Consider the following 26,682-nt stretch of genomic DNA (forward strand, 5'->3'; position numbering starts at 1 on the left):
ACTATGGTGGCGTTGTCCGACTGTACTTGAACAGGACGGTTATTAATTAAATGCTGGGCCAGGTTCAATGCATTGAAGACCGCCCGCAATTCCAGAATCGAGAGGAGAGATTCCTCCTTGGTCCACCGACCCTGAAGGGAGTGTTGCTCCAGCACCGCGCCCCAACCTCTCAGACTGGCATCTGTCGTCAACAGGACCCAGTTGGATATCCAGAAGGGACGGCCCCTGCACAATTGTTGGTCCTGGAGCCACCAGAGCAGCGACAGATGGACCACCGGAGTCAATGAGATAATTGGAGACCTGATCCGGTGAGGCAGGCCGACCTACTTGGCTAGAATCAGCCTCTGGAGGGGGCGAGAATGGAATTGCGCATACTCCACCATGTCGAATGCTGATACCATGAGGCCCAGCACCTGCATCGCCGAATGTATCGACACTTGCGGATGAGAAAGGAAGTAACGAATCCTGGCCCTCATTCCGAGTTGTTCGCTCGCAAGCTGCTTTTAGCAGCTTTGCACACGCTAAGCCGCCGCCTACTGGGAGTGAATCTTAGCTTATCAAAACTGCGAATGAAAGATTAGCAGAATTGCGAATAGACACTTCTTAGCAGTTTCTGAGTAGCTCCACACTTACTCGGCATCTGCGATCAGTTCAGTGCTTGTCGTTCCTGGTTTGACGTCACAAACACACCCAGCGTTCACCCAGACACTCCTCCGTTTCTTCAGTCACTCCCGCGTTTTTCCCAGAAACGGTAGCGTTTTTTCGCACACACCCATAAAACGGCCAGTTTCCGCCCAGAAACACCCACTTCCTGTCAATCACATTACGATCACCAGAACAAAGAAAAAACCTCGTAATGCCGTGAGTAAAATACCTAACTGCATAGCAAATTTACTTGGCGCAGTCGCACTGCGGACATTGCGCATGCGCATTAGCGACTAATCGCTCCGTTGCGACAAAAAAATACAGAGCGAACAACTCGGAATGACCACCCCTGTCCTGAAGCTTCAGGACCTTCTCCTGACACAAGAACAACCTCTGGTTGTGAGTGTCCAATAGCGCTCCCAGATGCACCATGCTCTGAGCAGGGATCAGGGAGGATTTTTTCCAGTTGATGAGCCACCCGTGGGCTTGTAGAAACTGGACCGTCATATCTAGATGACGTAGGAGAAGCTCTGGGAAATTTGCCAGGATTAACAAGTCGTCCAGATACGGCAGTATCCTGACCCTTTGACAGCGGAGTACCACCGTCATCACCGCCATTACTTTGGTGAAGGCTCGTGGAGCCATTGTTAAACCAAAAGGTAACGCCCGAAACTGGTAATGGAGGTTGCCAATAGCAAACCTCAGGTATTGCTGATGTGACACTGCTATAGGAATATGCAGGTAAGCATCCTGTATGTCCAGGGAGACCATGTAGTCCCCAGGTTCCAAGGCCAGAACTATAGAGTGAAGGGTTTCCATACGGAGCTTGGAAACCTTCACAAACCTGTTCAATGCCTTGAGGTTGAGAATGGGCTGGGAGGACCCATTCGTTTCGGGACTAGAAACAGCCGAGAATAGTACCCCCGGCCCCTCTGCGCAAGAGGCACCTGTACTACGACTCCTATATCCAGGAGGGTCTGTACCACCGAATTCAGAGTGTTTGCCTTTGTTTTGGTCCGACGGGACATCTGTCTGGCAAAATTGATGAGGGGGTCATTTTTTGAAGGCTATGGCGTGACCTCGAGTGACGACTTCCCGTACCCAGGCATCTGAAGTGGTTTTCAACCATTCCTGGGTCTACCCTAGAAGCCGGCCCCCCACCCTGGGATCCCAGGGGGAGGCCCGCCCCATCATGCGGCAGGCTCATCGGCCTTGGAAGCTGAAACCTGTGACCACCTATGGCTAGGTGTCAATAACGAATATCAGCAATAAAATAATTACATTTTACTGAAAAATGACAATACACGATAAAAAACATGTGATAATGTGACTAAAAACATGGACGATACTGGCAGGAAAAAGTCATACCGGTGAAGGCAGATGGAGCCACAGGTGTTAAAGAAGCAAGGTATCCCGGGATATACCCTGCTTAGGCTCCAAGAGGTTAATCCCACCAGCCGTGGATGGAAAGTTCTGGATGTCTGTCAATGATGAAGATGAGCACAGCAGGCCAATGCTGACGCGTTTCGGGACTGTCCTGTCCCTTTTTCAAAGCAGAATCTGCCTCTTGGAGCCTAAGCAGGGTATATCCCGGGAAACCTTGCTTCTTTGACACCTGTGGGTCCATCTGCCTCGACACGTTTATCCGTAGGCTCTTTTAGAGACATGACGGTAGTGACAGGCAGAGCTGAGGAAACCACCATCCTAGCCACATGTGAGTCCACTGGGAGAGGCGTTTCCCAATTCTTAGACAGCTCTGGCGCAAGAGGATAGCGAGCCATCATCTTCTTTTGAGGCACAAACTTCGTACCCGGGTTTTCCCAGGGTTCCTGACGTATATCCACTAGGTGGTCAGAGTGAGGTAAAACTTGTTTAACCACCTTCTGACGCTTGAACCTATCAGGTTTCTTAGGAGGGAAGGATGGCTCGGGATCATCCGTAATCTGTAGAATTAACTTAATAGCCTCCAAAAGATCAGGAACATCCACATGTGAACCACCCTCCCCATCAGCCGTATCTGAGTAAGAACCTGTGGGGTCAGTGTAAGTGCCATCTTCATCAGACGAGGTGTCAGTGACAGCAATGGATTGTGAGGAGACAAGCGCTCGCTTAGAGGACCCCTTGGACTTAGGCGAGCGATGGTCAGACTTTTTAGTAGTCAGGGACTGGTTCAACTTCTTCAATTGAGCAGATAAATCGTCCGCCCACGGCGGGTTAACTGCAGGGATCACATACGGTTGTACCGGCATTGGGGGTCCCATAGGGGGTGTTAGTTTATGAACTAGCGTATGCAGAAGCGTGGAAAAAGCGGCCCACGGTGGGTCATTATGTGCCTCCGATGCCACAGTCCCACTGGGGGGCAAGGAGCCCCCAGAACCAGAGCCCACGGCTGCTATATTCCCCTCATAGGTATCTGTGGCTTCAGCAACACCGGCAGTGTGTTCAGCCCCAGAACCATTACCCTCAGAAGCAGACATGATGTAACTTGCAGTATCAGGTAACACAGTACAATTGGCAGCAGCACAATACCTCTTACCCAAACCCCTGCGCAGTGTAGTCAGCACTAGCAGAGATAAAGGAGAGATATGGTGCCTAAATCACAGAGAAAAATATGTAATAAAGTATATCTTTGTGAAAATCCTATATCAATATAAAACCTGACGCACCAAGCCCCCTCAGGTTATAGAATGTAGGGATAGCAGGTTGAGTGAAAGACACGAAATGGACACCACTCAGCTATCAAATGCACACACAGATAGTCACAGTTTGTACAATGCAGAGGTTATTACTAACAATAATACTGCACTGGACTAGCTTATATATAAATAGCTATATAGTCGATAGATATAACACTACACAGTAAGAACTGGATGTATATCACAGGGTAATTGTACTAGAAAACCCTGACTGAATGCACTCTTTCTTAACTATCACTGTCTAAAAAGGCAGGTAGAATACTTAAATGTCATGTAAAGTCACAGCACTGACAACCAGGCGGCTTTACACAGGAGGATTTGCCCAAGCAGTCCCAGGAACAGTGAAGCTGAGGGATAATGGCACCCAGACACTGACAGGGAGTGAGGGAGAGACAGATATGCAGCTACAGGGCGGGAACATTTGCGGGAAATGGCGCCCTGGGGCTGGGGGAGGGGCTTCAGGTTTAAGCCTTATCCCCCTGCTGGCAAAACCACCGGGTACTGTGGACTTTATTAAACTGGTTTAGAGAGAAAACCTGACCTGCGCCCATGCCCTGGTGATCTAGTGGGATCGCCTGTACTGCCACAGTGTCCACCGCCAGCGCGCGCGGCCCGCCTCCACTGACTGCGCCAGATCATGCTAAAGACCGGGTCCCGCAAGCAGAACCCACTCACCACCTCCCGAAGCGCGGCCAGGTGATCCCGGAGAGCCCCCGTCGTGTGTGCCTGACATGAAGAAAACAGGAGCCACCTGCTGTAGCTACCCGGCAACCAGGGCTCAGGAGTGAACACCGCCGCTGGGGAGAGCTGGAGCTGCAACAGTGAATGTCTTCTGACATTTACCACCGCTGCTGCCCTTGAAGTCTTCACTTTTTCTTCATAAAAAAGCTCTTCTTAGGGCTGCCTGGAGCAGCCCCTCTGTTAAGTGCCTGCTTACTGCAGCACCAACTACAAAACTGAGCTCCTGTGCGGGGAGGCGGGGTTATAGAGGAGGTGGCCCTGTGCATTCTGGGAACATTCAAAGCTTTGAGCCTGTTGGTGCCTCGGATCAAGATCCTACTCTACACCCCATTGTCCATCCTTGTGGAGCCCAGTGTACACCGCAGCAGAAAGAGTGGATTTACCCCTTTTGTAAGAGGGAGCTGCCTGTGATTGGGCTCTGCGTCCCACATAGCTTAGCAATTGGATGCAATGTAATTTGGTCTCCAACATGGTCACACAAGATTGCGCTCCTTCACTCACCAGGTTCCACGTCTCCTACTCCCCAGAAGCTGCAACATCACTGCCCTCCAGCACTGCCGCATTCCTCTACTTCACCACCGCCAGCAGCGGGATGGGCAAGCCCCGGACCCTGGCTCTGGAGGTAAGCCCCGGCTTGTGACTTAGAGAGACCACTAATTGTCGACATGCCTTAGGTCGATAAGGTCAAAAAGTCGACAGTGTTAAAATGTTAACATTAAAATGTAGACGGTTAAAAAGGTCGACATGGTCAAAATGTCAACATGGCAATGGTTGACACACATATGATCGATGCAATGTTTTTTTTTTACTTTTTTTCAACTTTGTTATATTTTACCATCCACGTGGACTAGGATTGGGAATAGTGCCCGAAGTATGGTGAGCGAAGCAAGCCATGTGAGGGGACACAGTACACTGATGGGGTTTGTTTGTGGCAGTAAAGTGACAAAACTTCCAAGAATCAAAATAAATGTAAGTCTACCTTTTTTGTTTTCAATCCAGTTAGTATGCACTGAACCACCTTTCTCCATCACTGCTCCTAAAATGGCTGCTCCAACTGTCAACTCTCCTCTCTAATGGTTTCCCCCCAGCAGCATGAGCCAGTCCCTCCCCCTGGATCCAGATGAGTCTCTCTGCAGTTAGCGCACGGGTGAGCTCCAAATCCCCACACGCTGGCTCTATAGTGCTAGTCCCACTGTTACCAATGTTGTTCAATACTATTCAGTATAGATATAGGCAATATTTACAATTAAGGTAATAAATATTCCCACTAGCACTCCTCTGCCTGTAGCTCTTCCAAACAGCATGGGGGTCCAGGTAGGCATATTAAAAGGACACAGTTAACGTAACTGTAGGGTTGGGGTATCACACTTGGACACTACATAAGCTCCAAGCGCTCCTAAACCAATCAATAGGCAGCTTTATAGGCATGACCCAGGTATGCCTCTCCCACTGCAGCTGAATAATCCTGAAATATACCTGGTCATGACTCGGGATGTATGACCCGGATCAACCCCTTCACACTGAGCCTGGACCTGGGTCACGCCAGTTTGACCCGGGTTCTTGGCTGTGTGTGAATGGGATATTACAGTCTCTGCACAGACAGCTGGTGCTGCCAAGTCTTAATGCACAGCTGCTGCAGCAGCAGCAAGACCAAGGTTCCAGGTCATTTCTGTAATACCGGGAGATTTTCTATATACTGGAACTTATTTAGAAACACCTTTCCGGTTTCTCTTACCTGTACATGCACACACTTACACACTAGGGGCTGGATGAAATGACGTCCGAGTTCGGCAGCCATGCTGGTTGCCGGCCAAACTCAGATGTTTTTTGAAAGGCGCAATCACTTACAAGACAAAACCATGACTTGTAAGTGATTGCCCCTTTATAAAAACAGAGTTCTGCCAGCATCCCACACAACCACCATTACATTCAGTCCCTAAGATTAATTTTTTGTCAGGAGCCAATTAACTTACGTAGAGATGAGCGGATTCGGTTTTACTCGGTTTTACTCGGTTCTCAAACCCGAATCTTATTGGCTATCCAAAACACGTGACATCCGTGAGCCAATAAGATGTCGTTTTGAGAACCGAGTAAAACCGAGTAAAACCGAATCCGCTCATCTCCAGTACATTTTTTGGATTGTGGGAGGAAACCAGAATACCCAGAGTAAACCCACACAAGCATAGGGAGAATATACAAACTCCACACAGTTAGGTGGTGGGGATTAAACCCATGATCTCATTGCTGTGAGCAGTAATGCTAACCATTACATCATCCTTTCTGCCATAAATTATTTAGAGAACTTCAAGAATGGTGTTTCGGTGCATTCTATATGAAAATAGCACTGATTATCAGTGGTGGCTGCAGTGCTGACCATATAGTGCAGGGGGGAACCGCTTAGCACTTATAAACATATGTGTTCTGATGTATGTAATAAATGTGCTGCCTGTGAGCACTGTGTGCATCAGACACCATGCTGGCACCAAGGACTCAGCATAACCCCCAGGCTCCTGTGAAATTAGCCAATGGGAGTAGGGGTTGAGATTAGAAGGAGTGTGATGCCTTTTGCTGAGTCCCAGGTGCCCGACATGGTGCCTGATGCACGTAGCACTGCCAAAGCCCAGGGGAACCAGCCATCACATATATTACGTACATTAGAACATGTATGTCTAAATGTGTTAAAAGGTTCCCCCTGTACTATATGGACAGCGTTATTGCAGCCAAGGGGCTGCAACCGTTGCTGCTGATTGTATTAGTGAGATGTGCATGATGACTTTTGTCATTATTTGTATTATATTTATAAAGTGTTAACATATTCATATATGCACAAATGAGATTATAATTAGTGGAATACTGGTGGGGAAAGTGTGAGGAAAAATGATAGATAGATAGATAGATAGATAGATAGATAGATAGACAGACAGACAGACAGACAGACAGACAGACAGACAGACAGATAGATAGATAGATAGATAGATAGATAGATAGATAGATAGATAGGATAAGATAGATCAATCTTTGGTGGTTGTTGGGTTAATATAACTCAGCACATCAGGCTTCTTGTGATGCACTCACGAGGCACTTAGACAATCCTATTACAGTGTTTAAAGAAAAGCTGTTTTTAGCCATAGCAACAGCCATTACTAAATCTTCTCTTTTATCCGAAGAAAGGATTACAGCATCAAACTGCAATTGAAAAGCACACTTAAGAATAAGAGCACCTCACTTTCGGGCTTCATATATCCATGTTTTATTAAAAGAATTGATCAAGTATCAAAGCAGTGATCGTGTCTGGTGATTTAACAATTGGAATCATGAAGGAAATATGTATCAGAAGAAAAAGCCCTTGGGCAAGTGTAAAGTTTGGAGATCACACACACAGCCTAATGGATATATACAAAGGTAATTTTTATGTTACTTTTACAGAAAGGAGGGTAGACCAAGAAACTGCCCAAGCATCAAAAAATAATATCAATCCTTTAATTCTTAACCTTAATGTTGGGGGAAAAATATTCAAGATTGACTGCTTTGTAGCAGCACAATACCCTGTCACCAGGATTGGAAGAATGGCAACTTGTGCTGATCCAGTAAAGAGACTAGATCTCTGTGATGACTTTTCAGTGCAGAGGAATGAATATTTCTTTGATCGGGATCCTACAGTTTTCTGCTACATATTCCATTTTTATTGCAGTGGTATACTCTGGATAATGGATGAGCTGTGCCCAACTCATTTTGTTGAGGAAATAGAATACTGGGGCATTCATTTAAACTACACACATAAGTGTTGTCGAAGTCTCTTTGAAGAGCATCAAGATGAACTAAAAGACCATCTTAAGATACAAAGAGAACTCCAAGCTGAAGTTGAACGTCACGACCATGAAAAGCACTTTGAAGGCAAATGGCTTGGTAATTTGAGGAAAAAAATATGGAATTTGCTGGAAAACCCATACTCGTCTATTCCAGCCAAAATGATAGCCATATTATCCAGCTTTTTTGTCTTGATTTCTGTTGTAACCATGTGTCTAAGTACCGTGGAGGAACTTAAACATATAAATATTTATGGTAAACCCTGTATGGAACATGTGGAAATTATCTGTGTCATTTTTTTCACAACAGAGTATGTTATGAGACTATTTTCAACTTCAGATATCATGCGATTCCTAAAGACAGTGTTGAATATTGTCGATCTTATTGCTATATTGCCATTTTACATTCAGATCATTTTTGAGAGGTTCTCAGAAGAGGCATATGTGCATTTGCACCCTGATGACATTGAAAAAATGGAAAGAGTGGGACAACTTGGAAAGGTGCTCAAAATTATCCGTCTCATGCGTATATTTCGGATACTAAAATTGGCCCGCCATTCAATTGGTCTGAGAGCTTTTGGTTTCACTATACGTCAATGCTACCAACAAGTTTGTTGCTTGTTTTTGTTTATTACTATGGGGGTATTTACATTCTCTGCTCTAATGTATTCGGTCGAACATGACATACCTGGGACTAATTTCACCAGCATTCCTGATGCTTGGTGGTGGGCAGCGGTAAGATTATTTTTATTTGTTATTATTTGTCATTGACACATTCCTATTTTATTTCCCTACATTTTTGCTTTTAACTAAGGTTCATACTAAAAACGCCATACAAAAACAATAACAATTACAATTGTTAATTACTCTCAATTTTTACTATTATATAATCTTTTATTAATACACTGCAGTGATACTATGAAGAAAACAGAACTTTTTTGTTCATTACTGTTTAATATAATACCCTTGTAATAACATTGATTTCATACAAATTTATAAAAACTGATCTTTTATAGTTAATGGGATCACTGAGTTTTAAAATATGCCCTTTGTTTAGGGTAAAATACACTTTTTGTACTGGATGTCGGCATAAAAATGTGTATTCCATGTCTATATTAACCTGCAGTATTTGTGTATCCCTGACTTATGTCTTCATAACAGTGAACAGACATAAAAGAGGGGAGGGGAATTTCAACCAACAGAAAGTGCAAGTACAGAAAAGGCATGCTTACATATCAGCAAGATCCATGCTGAAAATAATCCTTATCGGCATGACTTTACTAGTGTAATGGTTTTAAATACATTTTTTTTATGTATAAAACGGTTTACTCCTATCACCCATAGTACTACCAGCATTATTGCTCATTTCCTGTGCTTCTAGCTTCAACTTCAGTGGGTGACTTAAAAATCAGCTAACAGATCTAGGCTACGACATGCTGGGATGGTCCACTTGTCTAAGTCTAAACTATGACAGTGTGTTGTTCCCATGTCATAATGTCAACCAACAATAGCTTGGGGCACAAGTCCATTGGGGAAACAAAATAAATGTGGAACATTGTTCCCTTCGAGTGGTTTAAGTACTGGGGTTATTGTGAGTTAAAATGTATTGGGTATGCAGATGCTTGTAGATCTCCAATCTCCAGAATGCCTATTCATCCAGTGCTCACTTAAGCTGAGTGCACCTGGAAAAAATACTATAAAAAATAAAAGACACAATTTGAGAAAACATATATATATTTAAAAAAAAATCCCCTGCAAACCTTCACTATTGAACTTCATTGATGCAATTTATGAATGTACTACATTATTTGGTTATCATTCACTGACTTGTAATTAGCTTATGGCTTATGATTTGCATATGAAGCAAGTCTGCATCATTATTATTATTATTATTATTATTATTATTATCTTTATTTCTATAGAACCACAAGGGTTGCAAAGCACGTAACAAATCACATAAACAAATGATTAAAACAAAAACAGTGACTTTCAGTGCAAGACAATGTAGGACAAAACACATGGTATATAGGGGTTTATTCAGAGTTTTAGCATACTAAAAAAGTTAGCAATTGGGCAAAACCATGCTGCACTACAGGTGGGGCAGATATAACATGTGCATAGAGAGTTAGATTTGGGTGGGGTGTGATCAAACTGAAATCTAAATGGCAGCTTACATTGTAAAAGGGAGGGGAAAACAGAAAAGATAGATACAGATAGATAGTAGATAGTGAGCATGGAACAGAGGCTTTGGATGAGAGACAGCTAGGTTTAATGAAGAATTGTGTCTTGAGAGCCCAGTTGAAGTTTTGTAGCGAGGTAGAAAGTCTGACGGGAAGAGGCAGAGAATCCCAGAGAGCAGCAGCACGTGAAAATCTTGGAGACAGGAATAGGAGGAAGTAAACAGTTGGGAGGAGAAGCGGCATGCATTTGTGGAGCCCAAAGGATTGTGGGAATGTGGGAGGCACTGGATATGCCGGCTGTCGGGATCCCAGAACCCAGCATACCGGGGCCGGAATCCCGACAACCGGTATACTGACAACTATCCTCCCTCTTGGGGAGTCCACTTACCCCTGGAGGGAGAATAAATAGTGTGGCATGCATAGCGCACCACTGTGCCTGCAGTGTGGCGAGCGCAGCGAGCCAGCAATGGGCATTTCTGCGCTTGCCCCGCTGCCGGCATTCTGGCGGTCAGGATCCCAGCTCCAGTATTATTATTCACCAGGATCCTGACAGCTGGCATCATGTAGTAGACCCGGGAATGTAAAGGGAGAAAGTCAGAGATATAGATGGGAGAGGAATGGAAGAGGGCCAGTGGAGTCATTGGAGAGAAAGGAATTTTCAAAGAGGTAGGAGAATAGCCATGAGAGGCAGTATCATACAGGCCAAGGGATTGAAGAATTTGTAGGAGGAGAGGGTGGTCCACAGTCTCAAAAGCAGCAGAGAGATCAATTAGAATAAGCAGACTGTAGTGGCCCTTGGATTTGGCAGCAAGGAGATCATTGCATACTTTCATGAGGGCAGTTTCAGTGGAGTACAGAGGATGGAAGCCAGATTGAAGCAGGTCAAGCAGGGAGTTGGAGAAAAGAGAGGCAGTAAGGTGGTTGTAGGCAATATGATAGAGGAGTTTGGAAACAAAATGGAAAGAGGGATGGGTTGGTAGTTGGAGAGAATGTTAGGATCAAGGGTAGGTTTTTTAAGAAAAGGGGAGATAAGGGCATGCTTGAATGCAGAAGGGATGGTGTCTGATGAGAGTGAGAGACATAGGAGGTGGGCAATATGGGAACAGGCAGAAGGAGAGAGGTGGTGGAGGAGGTGGGAGGAGATAGGGTCAAGTGGGGAGGTGGTGGAGGAGAGGAGACAGGAAGCTGGAACTGGAAGTTGCCGCTCAGGTGAGTGGAGAGTGTGCTGTATTGAGCAGGGAGTAGGGTGAACATGCTCCGTGTCAGCATCTTGCATCCTGCACAAGAGAGGGCATTAGGAGAGTGGGCACCGCATCGTAGCAGGCACCAGTGCATGTACGGAAACCAGAAGTGACTGGTGCACATGCGGGACGAAGCCAGGACATTGCCTGGAGTGAAGTACTGAGAGCAAAGTGAGCGGGAAGGACAAAACAAGGAGCCAGGAGCACAGCCAGTCTGAGGGGGCCACAGACTACTGCTGCTACTACAGCCAGGAGGAGCTGCTTAAGGGGGCCAGAGATTGCTGCTGCAGCTGCCAGAGGAGCATGCCGGTGTGGACCGGTGACTGTTGCCATTGCTGCTGCTGCTACTAGAGGAGCCTGCCGGAGGGGGCCGGGACTGTTGCTGCGTAAAAGAAAAGGAGCAGGGTGCGCAGTGTAGGAGAGGTGGTATAATCTCATCACAGATAAGTATTAGCTTACCTACATTATTGTATAATTTACTGTTTTTCTTTATATTTTTTGTATCTGTACTTCTGTTTCTCCCCTTGTTCTTGTATTATCAATTACTGTTCTGTTGCTGAATATTGTTTCTCTTCACAGCTAGGCTATAGTCACGTATTGTATTGCATAGTTTATATTGTTTTCTAAGGGTAACAGGGAGTTACAGTTTACAAACAAAATGGGTGGGGCCGTGATTGAGAATCTCACTCAGTGCATGTCGTGCATGATGCATGTGCACCTGGAGCACACATCCAAGTGTGAATACATCTCCACGAGGTGCATGCAAATGGCTGCCCTGGAAGCCAAGGTTACTGATCTAGAGGAAGCCATTACAAGACCTAGGAATATTCACAATCTCGAGCAAAGCTTAGATCAAATGGTGGAGGAGTTGCAGGGGGTGACACTGGTAGATGAGGATAAACAGGTAGCCGGCTGGGTCACAATTAGGAGGAAGAAGAAAAAGAGGGTGAGTCAGGACATCTCTGAGCTGCCAAACTTCAACAAATTTGCCTGAATGGATGAAGATTCTCTGGATGGCAGTGAAGAAATGATGGAGCTGGAGGAGACTGTTTCCTCTAGCAAGCAGAAGAACGGTTCCTCCGGCACAGATGGGGAAAAAGATAGCAAGGTACCTAGTAAGATTGTTGTGGTAGGGGATTTTAATATCAGAAAGACAGACATAGCATCTGCTACCAGGATCATGATTGCCGTACAGTCTGTTGTCTCCCGGGTGCTCGGGTATGAAACATTGCGGACCAGGTAGAAAGATTGTTTGGAGGGGCTGGGAATGACCCAGTGTCTTGGTGCATGTTGGCACCAATGACAAAGTTAGTGGTAGGTGGGCTGTCCATAAGAAAGATTATAGGGACTTAGGTCACAAACTAAAGGCAAGTACATCTAGGGTAATATTTTCTGAAAAATTACCTGTGCCACGCGCTAGCCCAGGGAGGTAGAGGGAGATTAGGGAGGTAAATGTGTAGCTTAGAGACTGGTGTAGGAAAGAGGGGTTTGTGTTCCTGGAACACTGGGCGGACTTCTCAGTCATGTGCCATCTTTTTTTGTCATGATGGGTTGCACCTGAATAAAGAGGGGGCAGCAGTGCTGAGGGGAAGGATGGTTAGAAGGTTGGAGGAGATTTTAAACTAGGTGTCTGTGGGGAGGGTTTAGCTAGAAACTACAGGTCAAGCAGTGAGAATAGTAAGGATGGAGGTAGTGAGCTGAATAGGGGTGGATAAGGGGGGAGTGAAAGAGCAGCCGGCAAGGGTATTAACACAACACATTAACAATGAATATGGAATACCAATAATGCATACAGAAAATGATGTTACTTCATTAGAGGGAATACTAATCTCAATTGTATGTATGTAAATGCTTGAAGCCTTACAGGGAAAAAGGGGGAACTAGAATTCCTTGCAGCTAAAGAACAGTATGATATTATAGGTATTACTGAAACTTGGTGGGATGAATTTCATGATTGGACAGTTAATCTGGAAGGTTATACACTGTTCAGAATAGACAGATTAAATAACCAAAGTGGGGGGGTATGTCTTTATGTAAAGCTTTTTGTAAAACCTGATATAAAGGAAGATATTTGCGATGGGACTGGAAATAATGTGGAGACTTTATGGGTAGAAATTGCATGCGGGAGAAAGGGAACTAAAAAGCTACTAATTGGGATATGCTACAAGCCGCCTGATATTAATGTGTCTGATGAGGAATTGTTACTGAAGCAAATCAAAAAAGCAGCAGGATTAGGAGATGTAATAGTGAAGGGAGATTTTAACTATCTGGATATTAATTGAACAAATGATTCATGTGATAGTGCTAGGGGTAATAGGTTTTTAAACACACTAAATGATCACTACTTACTTCAACTAATTGAGGAACTAACTAGGTACAATGCAATCTTAGACCTGGTATTAACAAACAATGGGGAATTGTTATCAAATATTATAGTAAGGGAGCCCATGGGGAAAATATGGTCATATTCAATATCAGTTTTCACAAGCAGCTCTATATAGGCTTAACTAAGACTCTAAACTTTAGCAAAGCCAAATTTTACATGATGAAGGAAGCTCTAAGGGACATTGACTGTAAAATCTTGTTTCAAGGCAAGAATACTGCAGAGAAATGGGATAAATTAAAAACGATGCTCGCTAGTTATACTTGTAACTTCATTCCCATGGGCAGCGAAGGAGTAATAATTCCAAAACAATGTGGCTTAACAAAATGATTAAGAAACTAATGTCCAAAAATAGGCATGCTTTTAAAAAGTATAACTCAGACGGGAAGGCAGAGTCATTCCAGTAGTATAAAGATTATAACAAAATCTTCAAAAAAGAAATTAGAATGTCTAAAATAGAAACCGAAAAGCTAATAGCAAAGGAAAGCATATCAAACGCCAAAATGTTTTTTTAAATACACCAACAGGAAAAGATTAAAGAAGGAGAGTATAGGCCCTTTAAAAGGTAAGTTGGGAGTCCTAATTAAAGATGACAATGACATAACGGAAAAATGAAACAAGTTTTTCTCATCTGTATTCACAAGAGAGGACCAGATGGCGGGATTAATGCATAACCTCAGCAATGATAATGTCCCACTGCTAAATGCTTAAGTGAAGAAGTAATCTGTGAGCAATTAAAAAAAATTAAGATTAATAAATCAACTGGTCCCGACGGAATTCACTGAAGGGTTCTCATGGAGCTACACTATGAATTAGCAAGATCCCTATATTTGATTTTTAATGACTCACTCACATCAGGTATGGTTGTTAAAGACTGGCGTATAGCGGAAGTAGTGTAAAAATTTAGAAAGGGAAGTAAATCTGAACCGGGTAATTATAGACCAGTAAGTCTTACATCTATAGTGGGGAAAGTTCTGGATGGTATAGATATAGAATACAGGAGTTCCTTGAAGCCAACAAGGTTATTAATAGGAACCAACATGGATTTGTGAAGGATGGATTATGTCAAACTAATTTAATAGGCTTTTATGAAATAATTAGTGCGAACCTTGATCAGGGTAAAGTGGTGGATGTAATCTTTTTAGGCTTTGCTATAGCTTTCAGTACAGTACCTCACAGGAGACTTATCTACAAATTAAGAGAACTTGGGCTAGGGAGTACAATATGCACTTGGGTTAGAAAATGGTTGGATAATAGGAAACAGCAAGTGGTGGTAAATTGAACTTTTTCAAAATTGATTAAAGTACTAGTGGTGTGCCACAAGGGTCTGTACTTGGACCACTACTGTTCAACATCTTCATAAATGATCTTCATAAATGTTCATCTTCATAAATTATCTAGATGTAGGTCTAGAGAGCATGGTGTAAATTTTTGCTGATGATACCAAACTGTGTAAGGTTATAAATTCAGAGGGGGGTGATGAGTCTCTTCAGAATTACTTATTTAAAATGGAAGCATGGGCAGCAAAATGGAGAATGAGGTTCAATACAGACAAATGTAAGGTAATGCACTTTGGTAGCAACAACAAATGTACTACCTACACACTAAATGGGGGGAAACTAGGGGATTCTGTATTGGAAAAACATTTAGGTGTTCACATAGATAATAAACTTAGCAGTAGTACCCAAAGTAGGAATGCAGCAAATAAGGCAAACAAGGGATGAGAGTGTTATACTCCCATTATATAGATCACTAGTGAGGCCACATCTCGAATACTGTGCACAATTATAGGCACCATACTATAAGAAGGATATCCTGGAACTAGAAAAGGTTCAGAGATGGGCAACAAAATTAAGGAGATCGAGATGCTAGAATACGAAGAAAGGCTTGCTAGGCTAGGCATGTTTACACTGGAAAAAAGGAGATTAAGAGGGGACATAATTAACATTTACAAATATATAAGGGCAACACAAAGGACACGTAGACACTCACTTAGGTTAGATAAGAGGAGATTTCACACCCAGAGATGGAAAGGTTTCTTCACAGTAAGGACAATACGTATTTGGAATTGCCTGACTGAGAGAGTAGTAATGGCAGACTCGGTCATTACTTTTAAGAATGGGCTAGATAAACTCCTAACAGGCATACAGGGTTATGGTGGGTAAATCATGCAATATAAAAATAAAAAAGAGGCATAGACATATTCGGCTAAACATTCATAACAGTTAAAATTAGTTTTAAAAATATTACAGTGTAGGACAGGTATGTCCAAACTGCAGCCCTCCAGCTGTTTTGAAACTACATATTCCAGCATGCCCTTACAGTTTTGCTGTCAGAGAATGCTAAAGCTGTGTCAGAGCATGCTGGGATGTGTAGTTTCACAACAGCTGGAGGGCCGCAGTTTGGACATGCCTCGCGTAGGAGATCACTAACAGGTTAAACTCGATGGACAAATATACGTTATGGTAAGAACTTACCGTTGATAACGGTATTTCTACTATGTCCACAGGTTTCCTCAGGATAACATTGGAATATGATGGAGCGACAGCGGATTGGCACCAAACGATCACACGCTTTCAGTCCTCCCAGGATGCAACAGGCTCGCCCATACTGTATATCCCCGCCCACTGGCTCAGGCAAATCATTTGTATTCCAAAGCATTTAGGCAGGAGCATTATGTAGAACCCTATTCAGGCGAGAAGAGCACACATGTACACCCTTCCATGCAAAAGGGAAGAGTTTAGTGAGTATAAAGATTCTCAAATCAGGTGCGTCAGGGTGGGATCCCTGTGGAAACCTGTGGACATAAAAGAAATACCGTTAACAACGGTAAGTTCTTACCATAACATATATTTCTCCGGCAGGGTCCACAGGATAACATTGGGACTTCCCAAAGCAATTTTTAGTGGTGGGGATGCTCCTGATTAGATAGGAGAACCTTACGCCTGAATTCAGCATCATGAGAGGAAAAAGTATCCAAGGCATAATGTCTATTGAATGTGTTATTGGAAGACCATGTGGCTGCCTTATATATCTGTTCTGAAGAAGCACAATGTTGTGCTGCCCATGAAGGACCTACCTTATGTGTAGAGTGAGCAGAGACATTATCCGGAACAGGGAGATCAGCTCGAGAATATGCTTCTGAAATCGTCATTCGAACCCATCTTGCTAGCGTCGGTTTAGTAGCAGGCCATCCCATCTTGTGAAATCCGTAGAGGATGAAGAGAGAATCTGTCTTTCTCATGGCACTGGTATGATCCACGTAGATCCTTAATGGCCGGACTACGTACAGTGACGCATCACCCGCAGAAAATCACGATTCCTGAAAAACCGGGATTACAATTTCTTCATTAAGGTGGAATCTAGACCCCACCTTAGGAAGATACCCAGACCTAGTGCTGAGAACTATTTTATCTGGATAAACATCAGACAAGGAGATTAACATGACAGTGCTCCTAAATCTGACACTCTTCTAGCTGATGCCATAGTCAGCAGGAAGAGAACTTTAGCTGTCAACCATTTAAAATACACTTTATTTAGTGGTTCAAACAGAGCAACTTGAAGGGCTTTGAGGACTAGACTTAAATCCCCAGACAGTGTAGTAGGAACAAAGGGAGGTTGAATGCGCAGCATTCCCTGGAAAAAACTGGGCACATCCTGCAATTTGGCAATTTTTCTTTCGGAACCATACAGTCAATGCTGACACTTGCCTTCTCAAGGAAGCCACCCTTAAACCTTTATCCATTCCTGCCTGAAGGAATGCAAGAACCCTGGAAACTCAAAGATTTCGGGTCCATACCTCTTCCATTGCACCAATGAATATAGGCTTGCTATATTTGGTGATAAATACGAGCCAAGGAAGTTTCCCTTGCTGTAAGCATCTGTGAGAATCCTCTGGACTTCCGGATATAGACTTTAAGAGCCACGCCGTCAAGACAGTCAATCCAGATATCTGTGATAACAAGGGACCTGCATTAGTAGATCTGGGTTTAGAGGAAACAGAAATGGCATTCGACATTTTCTGCGGCTCTGTGTACCAACGCCTTCTGGACCAAGCCGGAGCTATTAGAATCCCAGCCTCCTTGTTGTATTTTCCTCACTATCCTGGGTAGCAGGATGATTTGAGAAAACACGTAAGTGAAATGAAATTCCCATTAAAAAGACGTCCACAAAGATCACTCCCTGATCCTTTGTTCCTGACCTGGTTATGGGCTCTTTGTTGTTCAGATGGGACTCCATGAGATCTATCTCTGGCCAACCCCACTTGTCTACCTGAGTCTGAAACGACTTTAGGGTGCAAAGCCCATTCGCTTACGTGAATGGCGTGTCGACTGAGAAATCTGCTCTTCAGTTTAGGACTCCCGGATCAAACACTGTGGACAAGGCTGGAAGATGGAGTTCTGCACACTTTAGTATGTGACTTACCTCCTTCCTTGCTGTTTAGCTGTGTGTTACGCTCTGAAGGTTGAGGTACACTACTGCCATATCCTTGTCCTTGCGGATCTGGACCGGTTTTCCTTTAGGAGTGTCCCGTACCTGAATGAGGACCCAGTATATGGCCCGAAGTGCTAACAGGTTTATTAGCAGGCAACTTTCTTCTGTGGCCCATAGTCCCCGGAATCATAATCTTCCGGACAATGGCCCCCACAGCCCTAAAGACTGGCATTTGTTGTCAGGATCTCACAACCTGATATCCAAAAGGGTGTCCTCTGGTCTAGAGGGAATGTATGTAGCCCCCAGGCTACTGCCTTTTCTGCCAGTACCACATACTTGTTTGTGTTATATGGACAGCACCTGGTGTTCCCAGGTGGTCTTCCATCCAAGTACCTACCAGGCCCCACACTGCTTAGCTTGCAAGATCAGCTGAAATTGGGCATATCCAGTGTGGTATGGCTGTAGATGGTTATTGTCCATCTGGCTCACCTACACCCCCTGGTATTCACAGGTGGTCCCTTATCAGAGAATTTAACGAGGCACAATACTGCTTAACTTCCAACATCAAATGAGATTAGGCATATCCAGTGTGATGCAGCTGTAGATGGAAACAGATGCTGTAGAGGTCTTGAGTGGAATTGCGCCACTCCACCATATCTATTCACCATCAAATCCATTATTCGCATTACTGCGTGAATTGATATTGTTTGTCTGTGTAACAACTCCTGAGTCCTTAACTGCACCTTGGATATCTTGTTCTGAGGTAACTATTTTCTGCAGACTTGAATTCAGTTCAGCCCCACCGTGAGTCATCCGTTGTTACGGAACCAGAAATGATTTTGCCAATTTATGAACCACGCATGCCTCTGCAGACAAGTTATTCTGTGTTGTAGATGGCACAGAAACCTTTCCTGTATTTGTGCCAGGATAAAAAGGTGGTCAAGGTATGGCAATTTCTTATCCCCTGCTAGCGGAGATAAACTGCCATAATCATTTTGGTAAAACTCTGGGGCTGTGGCTAACCCAAAGGGTAAGGCCTAAAACTGAAATGTTGCTGAAGGATAGTAACCTTGAGATAACACTGATGGGCAGTGTTATAGGAGCCTGAAGGTAAGATTATCCAGGAATACTATGTATTCTACTGTCTCCATGTGAACCGTGGTACCCAAATGTACCTGTTTTGACTTTTTGAGATTCATAAATCCTTTTTTTGACCCTGGTTGGAGTAAACCCCTCCACTGTGCATGGGTTACCGGAATGACTATTCCTAACCAAAGCAATTTCTGAACTTCTTCATGCAAATCCCTCGCCTACGCCTCTACCCAAGATGGGCTGAAACAGAAGAACCTTCGAGGAGGATACTTCTAGAAGGGAAGCATAACCTAGAGATACTGATTCTTGCAGCCAGGCATCTGTTTGTAGACTACTACCAGATCTGTGCAAACTGAAGAAGTTGGCCCCCCTGGTTTGGAAACTGGCCCTCTTGGGGCTGTTACATTCCTTTATGACCGACAATGCCGAAACCGGACCTCTAGGTTTGGGGTTATATGTGGAAGGAAACGTGACCTTCTAGGAGTCTGTTTCTGACTCCAGAATAACTTAACTCCTTCCCAAACAGAAACTTCCAGCCAAGGCAAAGTTTCCAGAACCTTCTTTGATTCTGAATCAGCTTTCCATGTATGTAAGCCAAACTGCTCTACAAGCAGCTATTGTTATTGCTGATTCCCTAGAACATTAGTGTCCATATGAGCTATATGGGATTCTTACTCCCTTGCAGGCGCTGAAACCTGTCTTCCAGTACCTCAGCCCAATGTACCTACAGCACCTGGTATTTCAAGGTGGTCTCCCCTCCAAGAACTAACCAGGCCCAACACTGCTTAGCTTCCAAGATCTAGTGAGATTGGGCCTATCCAGTGTGGTGTGGCTGTAGATTGCAAGGTGAAGTAATGGCTGGCCTTATGACTGCCCCAGACAAAGACAATATGTTTTTTTTTTTAAACCATTCCTCTTTTGACGGTAGAGGCCATATAGATTTTTGCACTATCCATGACATGCATATCTATTTTGGGAGGCACTTCCCTATTTTAAAAAGTCCCCAGCTGGAAAAAGATATTAGAATCCCATTTACCGGGAATACTATTTTATTAGGTGTAACCCAAATCTTTTTCCTGAATTCTGCTCTCGTGAGGAGGCCCTTTTTGGGACATTTAAACACGTGCCTTATTTTTAACCCAGGCTCTGCTACCTCTATTGACAGACTAGCCTTTTCTGCTCTCATTTATTCAGCTTATTCATTTAGCTGATACCTTTTACCTGTTCTTCGTATGCTGAAGTAGAGTATATAGAGCTTTCATCATCTGATGAATATCATGTGTAGCCTGTGAAGTCGATGATTTATTTACATTCGGTTCATCAGCTTGTTTTATTGAAGAAGCTGTTGGGGATATACCGTAGGTAGGGAGCTGCATGTATGGGTTAATAGTGAACCCTATTCCTGGTATTGAAGCTGTAAGAATTAACTTTTCAGCTAAACTGGACAAGGTCTGTGCAAACATCGCCCTAATGGGTCTATCTATACCTGATATAGATTAGGGATGTATTATGCTAAACAGCAACCCTTTTACACATAAACCATCCTGTACCAGATCATAGAGGATAATACAGTTTTTGCAAAACAACAAGATATGAGTGTTGGTGTTACTGTAAATGTACCCTTGTCACCTTTGCCGCTCTTAGACATGATAAATAATCAGCACTTTCACAGAGTACTACACAATTTGTGACTGTAACCACCTTATTTTTCTAAAGTGATATCAATGTGACCCTCCCATGCACCTGCCTTGAGTATCAGAAGATCAACCGACAATCATTTAGATTAAGTCAGCAATCACACTAGCAGTCAGTCACGTGTTATATATTAGTCATATGAGCATATTATCAACTACAAACACATTTCAAAGTATGTAGAAGTACATATTACTGAATTCTGTTCTATACAGATCTTTAACGTATTCAGACGCATTGCGAAGAAAACCACAGTAATGTACACAGACTCATATGCAATAGGCACTAAAGTGAACTATTCATACTGACAGAAAGTAAATAGAAATTTAGTGCTGTATAACCTGTACTCAGTAGAGTGGGATACAGGGAGACTCACCTCACTTCCAGGATCGATCAATACGTTAGCGAACACTGATTGGATCCCGACGCTACTAGTGTACACTGCCGCTCCCGGAACTTTTAGTGAACACAGACGTACTGTGCAAGCAGACGCACTGGTCATACTCTCCTCGCAGTAGCACTTAGTGTACACAGACGCAGCGGCCTATGCTGTGACCGAGACCCCTCGTGGTAGCGTCTGAGATGGAAGTGAGGCAATCAGTTTATGGTGGGAGAACGATGGAAACCGGTCATGAACTGGGGGGAGGGGAGACCAGGAGAACGTCTAACTCCCCACGCTGACATCAACCCTAGGGATCGCAGCCTCATACTAATCCTGGTGCTTATGATCCCTAAAGCCTAGCGCTGGAGCACCCGTGGTGGCGGCACGCCAGCTACTGTTTGGTAGTCTCCTCCAAATACAGTGCGGCTGTGTCCGTTATTCCCCTTCTAAGTGGAACCGATGCCTTACCTGCTCCCCGTGCTCCGGCCACAACCTGGTAACGTCTGCTGGACCTGCTAGTTATATCCGACACAGACACCCATTGAGACAGCACTTGTACAGTGAGTAAGCGTTGTTGCGACCTGGTGGAGAGTTGTTGGAGCGACTCTTTCCAATATGCGTATAAGACGCTGTTAGGAAAGATCACTTAGAAAACGTAGTAAGACTATAAAAATAAAATAAGAAAGCTTAGGGCTGCCAAACACAGTAGCCCTGTGACCATGGTCTGGCTCCTGCCACACCAAACAAAAAAATTAGTTGCCTGAGCCAGTGGACAGGAATATATCGACGAGCCCGTTGCATCCTGGGAGGACTTAAGGCTTGTGATCGTTTGGTGCCAATCTGCTGTCGCTCCATCATATCCCAATGTTATCCGGGGGATAACCTGTGGACCCTGCAGGAGAAATTGTCTTTTTTCAACCTCAGAAACTATGTAACTATATGATGGGGAGGGGTGGTCAGGGAAAGGAGGGTCAGGTTGTTGAGGGTCTGGTGGGATGTGATGTACTGATGTATGGTGTCAATTTTGAATGTGAAAGGAGTAGCAAAGTCAATGGCAGAGAGTGAGGAGGGCAGTTGAGGGAGTTGACAGTGGAGAAAAGATGACGGTGGTTTGAAGAGGCGAGATGAGGTTCTTGAAATACAACTGTTTAGAGAGGGAAAGGGAAGACCTGTGGGATGAGAGTTTGAAGTCTGCCTTAGGGCCTTATTCAGGTTTGTTAGCAAACTAAAAAAGCACACTAATGGGCAAAACCAGGGTGGTCATTCCGAGTTGTTCGCTCTGTAATTTTCTTCACATCGCAGCGATTTTCCGCTAATTGCGCATGCGCAATGTTCGCATTGCGACTGCGCCAAGTAAATTTGCTATGCAGTTAGGTATTTTACTCACGGCGTTACGAGGTTTTTTCTTCGTTCTGGTGATCGTAATGTGATTGACAGGAAGTGGGTGTTTCTGGGCGGAAACTGGCTCTTTTATGGGTGTGTGCGAAAAAACGCTACCGTTTCTGGGAAAAACGCGGGATTGGCTGGAGAAACGGAGGAGTGTCTGGGTGAACGCTGGGTGTGTTTGTGACGTCAAACCAGGAATGACAAGCACTGAACTGATCGCAGATGCCGAGTAAGTCTGAAGCTACTCAGAAACTGCTAAGAAGTGTCTATTCGCAATTTTGCTAATCTTTCGTTCGCACTTTTGAGAAGCTGAGATTCACTCCCAGTAGGCGGCGGCTTAGCGTGTGCAAAGCTGCTAAAAGCAGCTTGCGAGCGAACAACTCGGAATGAGGGCCCATGTTCCACTGCAGGTGTGGCAGATGTAACATGTGCAGATTTGGAGGGGGAATGGGGAGTTGGAGTAGTCAGAAATATCACAACAGTGAGTATAGACAAGATCAAGTGAGTGCCCACTCACTCACTTGATCTTGTCTATACTCACTGTTGTGAGGAGGTACACTGGGAGAGACCAAGCGATGATGTGAGGTTAAGGAGAGGGATTTGTGGAGATATTAATTGGGATGTTAAAAAACCTAAGATAATGGGGGTCATTCCGAGTTGATCGTAGCTCCGCTACAATCAGGTACTCAGACATGCGGGGGGACACCCAGCACTAGTCCACCCCCCCCCACCCCTCTGCAGAGGAGTAACTCCCGGCCAGCGCAGCTCCTGCGGCTGGCCAGAACAGGAGAACCTCTTCACTGCCCGGGTCGAAGTGGCTGCGTGCGATGTCACGCAGCAGCGGCCCACCTCCCAATGGTCCAGCCACGCCTGCGTTGGCCAGACCACACCCCCTAAACAGCGGCTTAACGCTGCCGTCCAGCCCCCTCCCGCCCAGCGGCCGCCTCTGCCTGTCAATCAGGCAGATGTGATCGCTAGGCAACAACGGCCTTCGGCCATCTGGCATGTGCCAGCGCACTGCAGCACTGGCGCATGCACAGTTCCAACCCAATCACTGCGCTGCAATAAACTGCAGCGAGCGATCAGGTCAGAATTACCCCCAATGTCTGAAGAGAGGATGTAAGGTAGCCAGGTATCAAAGTTGTCAAGGAAGTTGGTGGGAATGCCAGGGGGATGATAAATGACAGCTAGTTGAAGGTGAACAGTTTGGAAGAGGTGTATACATGGTCATCACTTATAAACATTCTTTATAAAATTCTTTATTTATAAATCTGTCAAAGAGGGTGCATGTTGAGTGGTTTTTTTTATCATTTTGTTTTCATGGTTTGGTTTTTACAATGTCAGTGCTATTAGCACCACCATACTGAAGCAGTCAGAGCCATAATAGGGCTTAAATGTTCACTGTGCAGCTACGCCCACAGAGTGCGCAATGACATGACCTCATGTGGGGGCGAGGCTGGCAGCTCAGTTAAGTGCAGCACTGAAGGGTGCATCCTGAAGACACTCTGTTTGGCTGGACAGACTGATGGGTGTCTTTCTGGAGCATCCATAGGTTGCGTTGCAGAAGTTATCCTGGCTGCTCTAGCAGTTTCCAGGCACCCTGCTAGCCAGAACCAAAGGCCAGGTAGCACACCCATAATTACGGCCATGGAAGCATGTCAGGGCTTAGTAGGACCAGTGGTCCCACAAGGAAAAATACTAAAATATCTAATAAAATCTTTATTACACCAACACCCACGACACAGGCATAAGCAGAGTTTTTTTCCAGTTGGCCAGAACTCCCCTCCCCAACCAGCAGCTCAATTAATTACCATAATCAGACTTGATCAACCAATAGGCTGATCATGCTGAAGCCTGGAGCGATAGGTCCTGGGGTAACGCACCGGGTGTAGCGGTCGTCACGTGCATCATGACGTCATTCGCTGTACCTGTCCACGCTCCTAGAGCCGCTGCAGCCATAAAAGAGTACAGCCCCCCCATACCCCTTCTGTGTTAGCCAAGGGTGGCTGGAACCCTTAATCAGGCCCTGACCATAATAGCAGTATTAATGAGATTTTAAACCTACTGTTAAATCTTTTTCTCCTAGTCCGTAGAGGATGCTGGGGACTCCGTAAGGACCATGGGGAATAGACGGGCTCTGCAGGAGACATGGGCACTATAAAGAAACTTTGGAATGGGTGTGCACTGGCTCCTCCCTCTATGCCCCTCCTCCAGACCTCAGTTAGAGAAACTGCGCCCAGAGGAGACGGACAGTACGAGGAAAGGATTTTGTTAATCCAAGGGCAAGATTCACACCAGCCCACACCAACCACACCGTATAACCTAGAATATACGAACCAGTCAATAGTATGAAACAGAACAGCATCAGTCAAAGACTAAACAAAACTGTAACATAACCCTTATGCAAGCAAATAACTATGGAGGTCATTCCGAGTTGTTCGCTCGCAAGCGGATTTTAGCAGATTTGCTCATGCTAAGCCGCCGCCTACTGGGAGTGAATCTTAGCATCTTAAAATTGCGAACGATGTATTCGCAATATTGCGATTACACACCTCGTAGCAGTTTCTGAGTAGCTTCAGACTTACTCGGCATCTGCGATCAGTTCAGTGCTTGTCGTTCCTGGTTTGACGTCATAAACACTCCCAGCGTTCGCCCAGACACTCCCCCGTTTCTCCAGCCACTCCTGCGTTTTTTCCGGAAACGGTAGCGTTTTTTCCCACACGCCCATAAAACGGCCTGTCTCCGCCCAGTAACACCCATTTCCTGTCAATCACATTACGATCGCCAGACCGATGAAAAAGCCGTGAGTAAAATTCCTAACTGCATAGCAAATTTACTTGGCGCAGTCGCAGTGCGGACATTGCGCATGCGCATTAAGCGGAAAATCGCTGCGATGCGAAGATTTTTACCGAGCGAACAACTCGGAATGAGGGCCTATATACAAGTCTTGCAGAATGTTGTCTGCACTTGGACGGGCGCCCAGCATCCTCTACGGACTAGGAGAAAAAGATTTACCGGTAGGTTTAAAATCTAATTTTCTCTTGCGTCCTAGAGGATGCTGGGGACTCCATAAGGACCATGGGGATTATACCAAACTTCCCAAACAGGCGGGAGAGTGCGGATGACTCTGCAGCACCGATTGAGCAAACATGAGGTCCTCCTCAGCCAGGGTATCAAACTTGTAGAATTTAGCAAAAGTGTTTGAACCCGACCAAGTCGCCGCTCGGCAAAGCTGTAAAGCCGAGACGCCTCGGGCAGCCGCCTAAGAAGATCCCACCTTCCTAGTGGAATGGGCCTTCACCGAAGTAGGTAACGGCAATCCAGCCGTAGAATGAGCCTGCTGAATCGTGTTACAGATCCAGCGAGCAATAGTCTGCTTAGAAGCAGGAGCGCCAACCTTGTTGGCTGCATACAGGACAAACAGAGCTTCTGTTTTCCTAATTCGAGCCGTCCTGGCTACGTAAATTTTTAAGGCCCTGACTACATCCAGGGAGTTGGAATCCTCCAAATCTCCTGTAGCCACAGGCACCACAATAGGTTGGTTCATATGAAAAGTGGAAACCACCTTAGGCAAAAATTGAGAACGAGTTCGCAACTCAGCTCTGTCCACATGGAAAATCAGATAGGGGCTTTTGTGAGATAAAGCCGCCAACTCAGACACTCGCCTTGCAGACGCCAAGGCCAACAACATAACCACTTTCCAAGTGAAATATTTTAATTCCACGGTTTGAAGAGGCTCAAACCAATGAGACTTAAGGTAACACCACGTTAAGGTCCCATGGTGCCACTGGGGGCACAAAAGGAGGCTGAATATGCAGCACTCCCTTCACAAAAGTCTGGACTTCTGGAAGAGAAGCCAATTCCTTCTGAAAGAAAATAGACAGGGCCGAAATCTGTACCTTAATGGAACTGAATTTTAGGTCCAAATTCACTCCAGTCTGTAGGAAGTGGAGAAAACGGCCCAGATGGAATTCCTCCGAAGGAGCATTCTTGGTCTCACACCA

The 26,682-nt window shown here is 44.9% G+C and overlaps 1 protein-coding gene and 2 pseudogenes across 2 annotated transcripts in view; 1 reads left to right on the forward strand and 2 right to left on the reverse strand.

Annotated features, from left to right (window-relative positions):
- LOC134936572 (potassium voltage-gated channel subfamily V member 2-like) overlaps positions 1-26,682 on the forward strand; it is a 199,336-nt gene that overhangs the window by 148,900 nt on the left and 23,754 nt on the right. Inside the window, exon 1 of one of the 2 annotated variants that reach the window (XM_063931702.1) lies at positions 7,256-8,623. The exons of the other annotated variant lie outside the window; for it this stretch is intronic. Within the exon in view, the coding sequence (XP_063787772.1) occupies positions 7,397-8,623 (1,227 nt within the window). The 5' untranslated portion in view covers positions 7,256-7,396. Of the gene's footprint in view, positions 1-7,255; positions 8,624-26,682 lie in introns of those variants that run through there. 2 annotated transcript variants of the gene reach the window in all.
- LOC134943130 (5S ribosomal RNA) lies at positions 18,475-18,593 on the reverse strand (annotated as a pseudogene).
- LOC134936800 (5S ribosomal RNA) lies at positions 19,940-20,058 on the reverse strand (annotated as a pseudogene).

Source organism: Pseudophryne corroboree, chromosome 1, assembly GCF_028390025.1.
Source record: "Pseudophryne corroboree isolate aPseCor3 chromosome 1, aPseCor3.hap2, whole genome shotgun sequence".
Taxonomy (NCBI): domain Eukaryota; kingdom Metazoa; phylum Chordata; class Amphibia; order Anura; family Myobatrachidae; genus Pseudophryne; species Pseudophryne corroboree.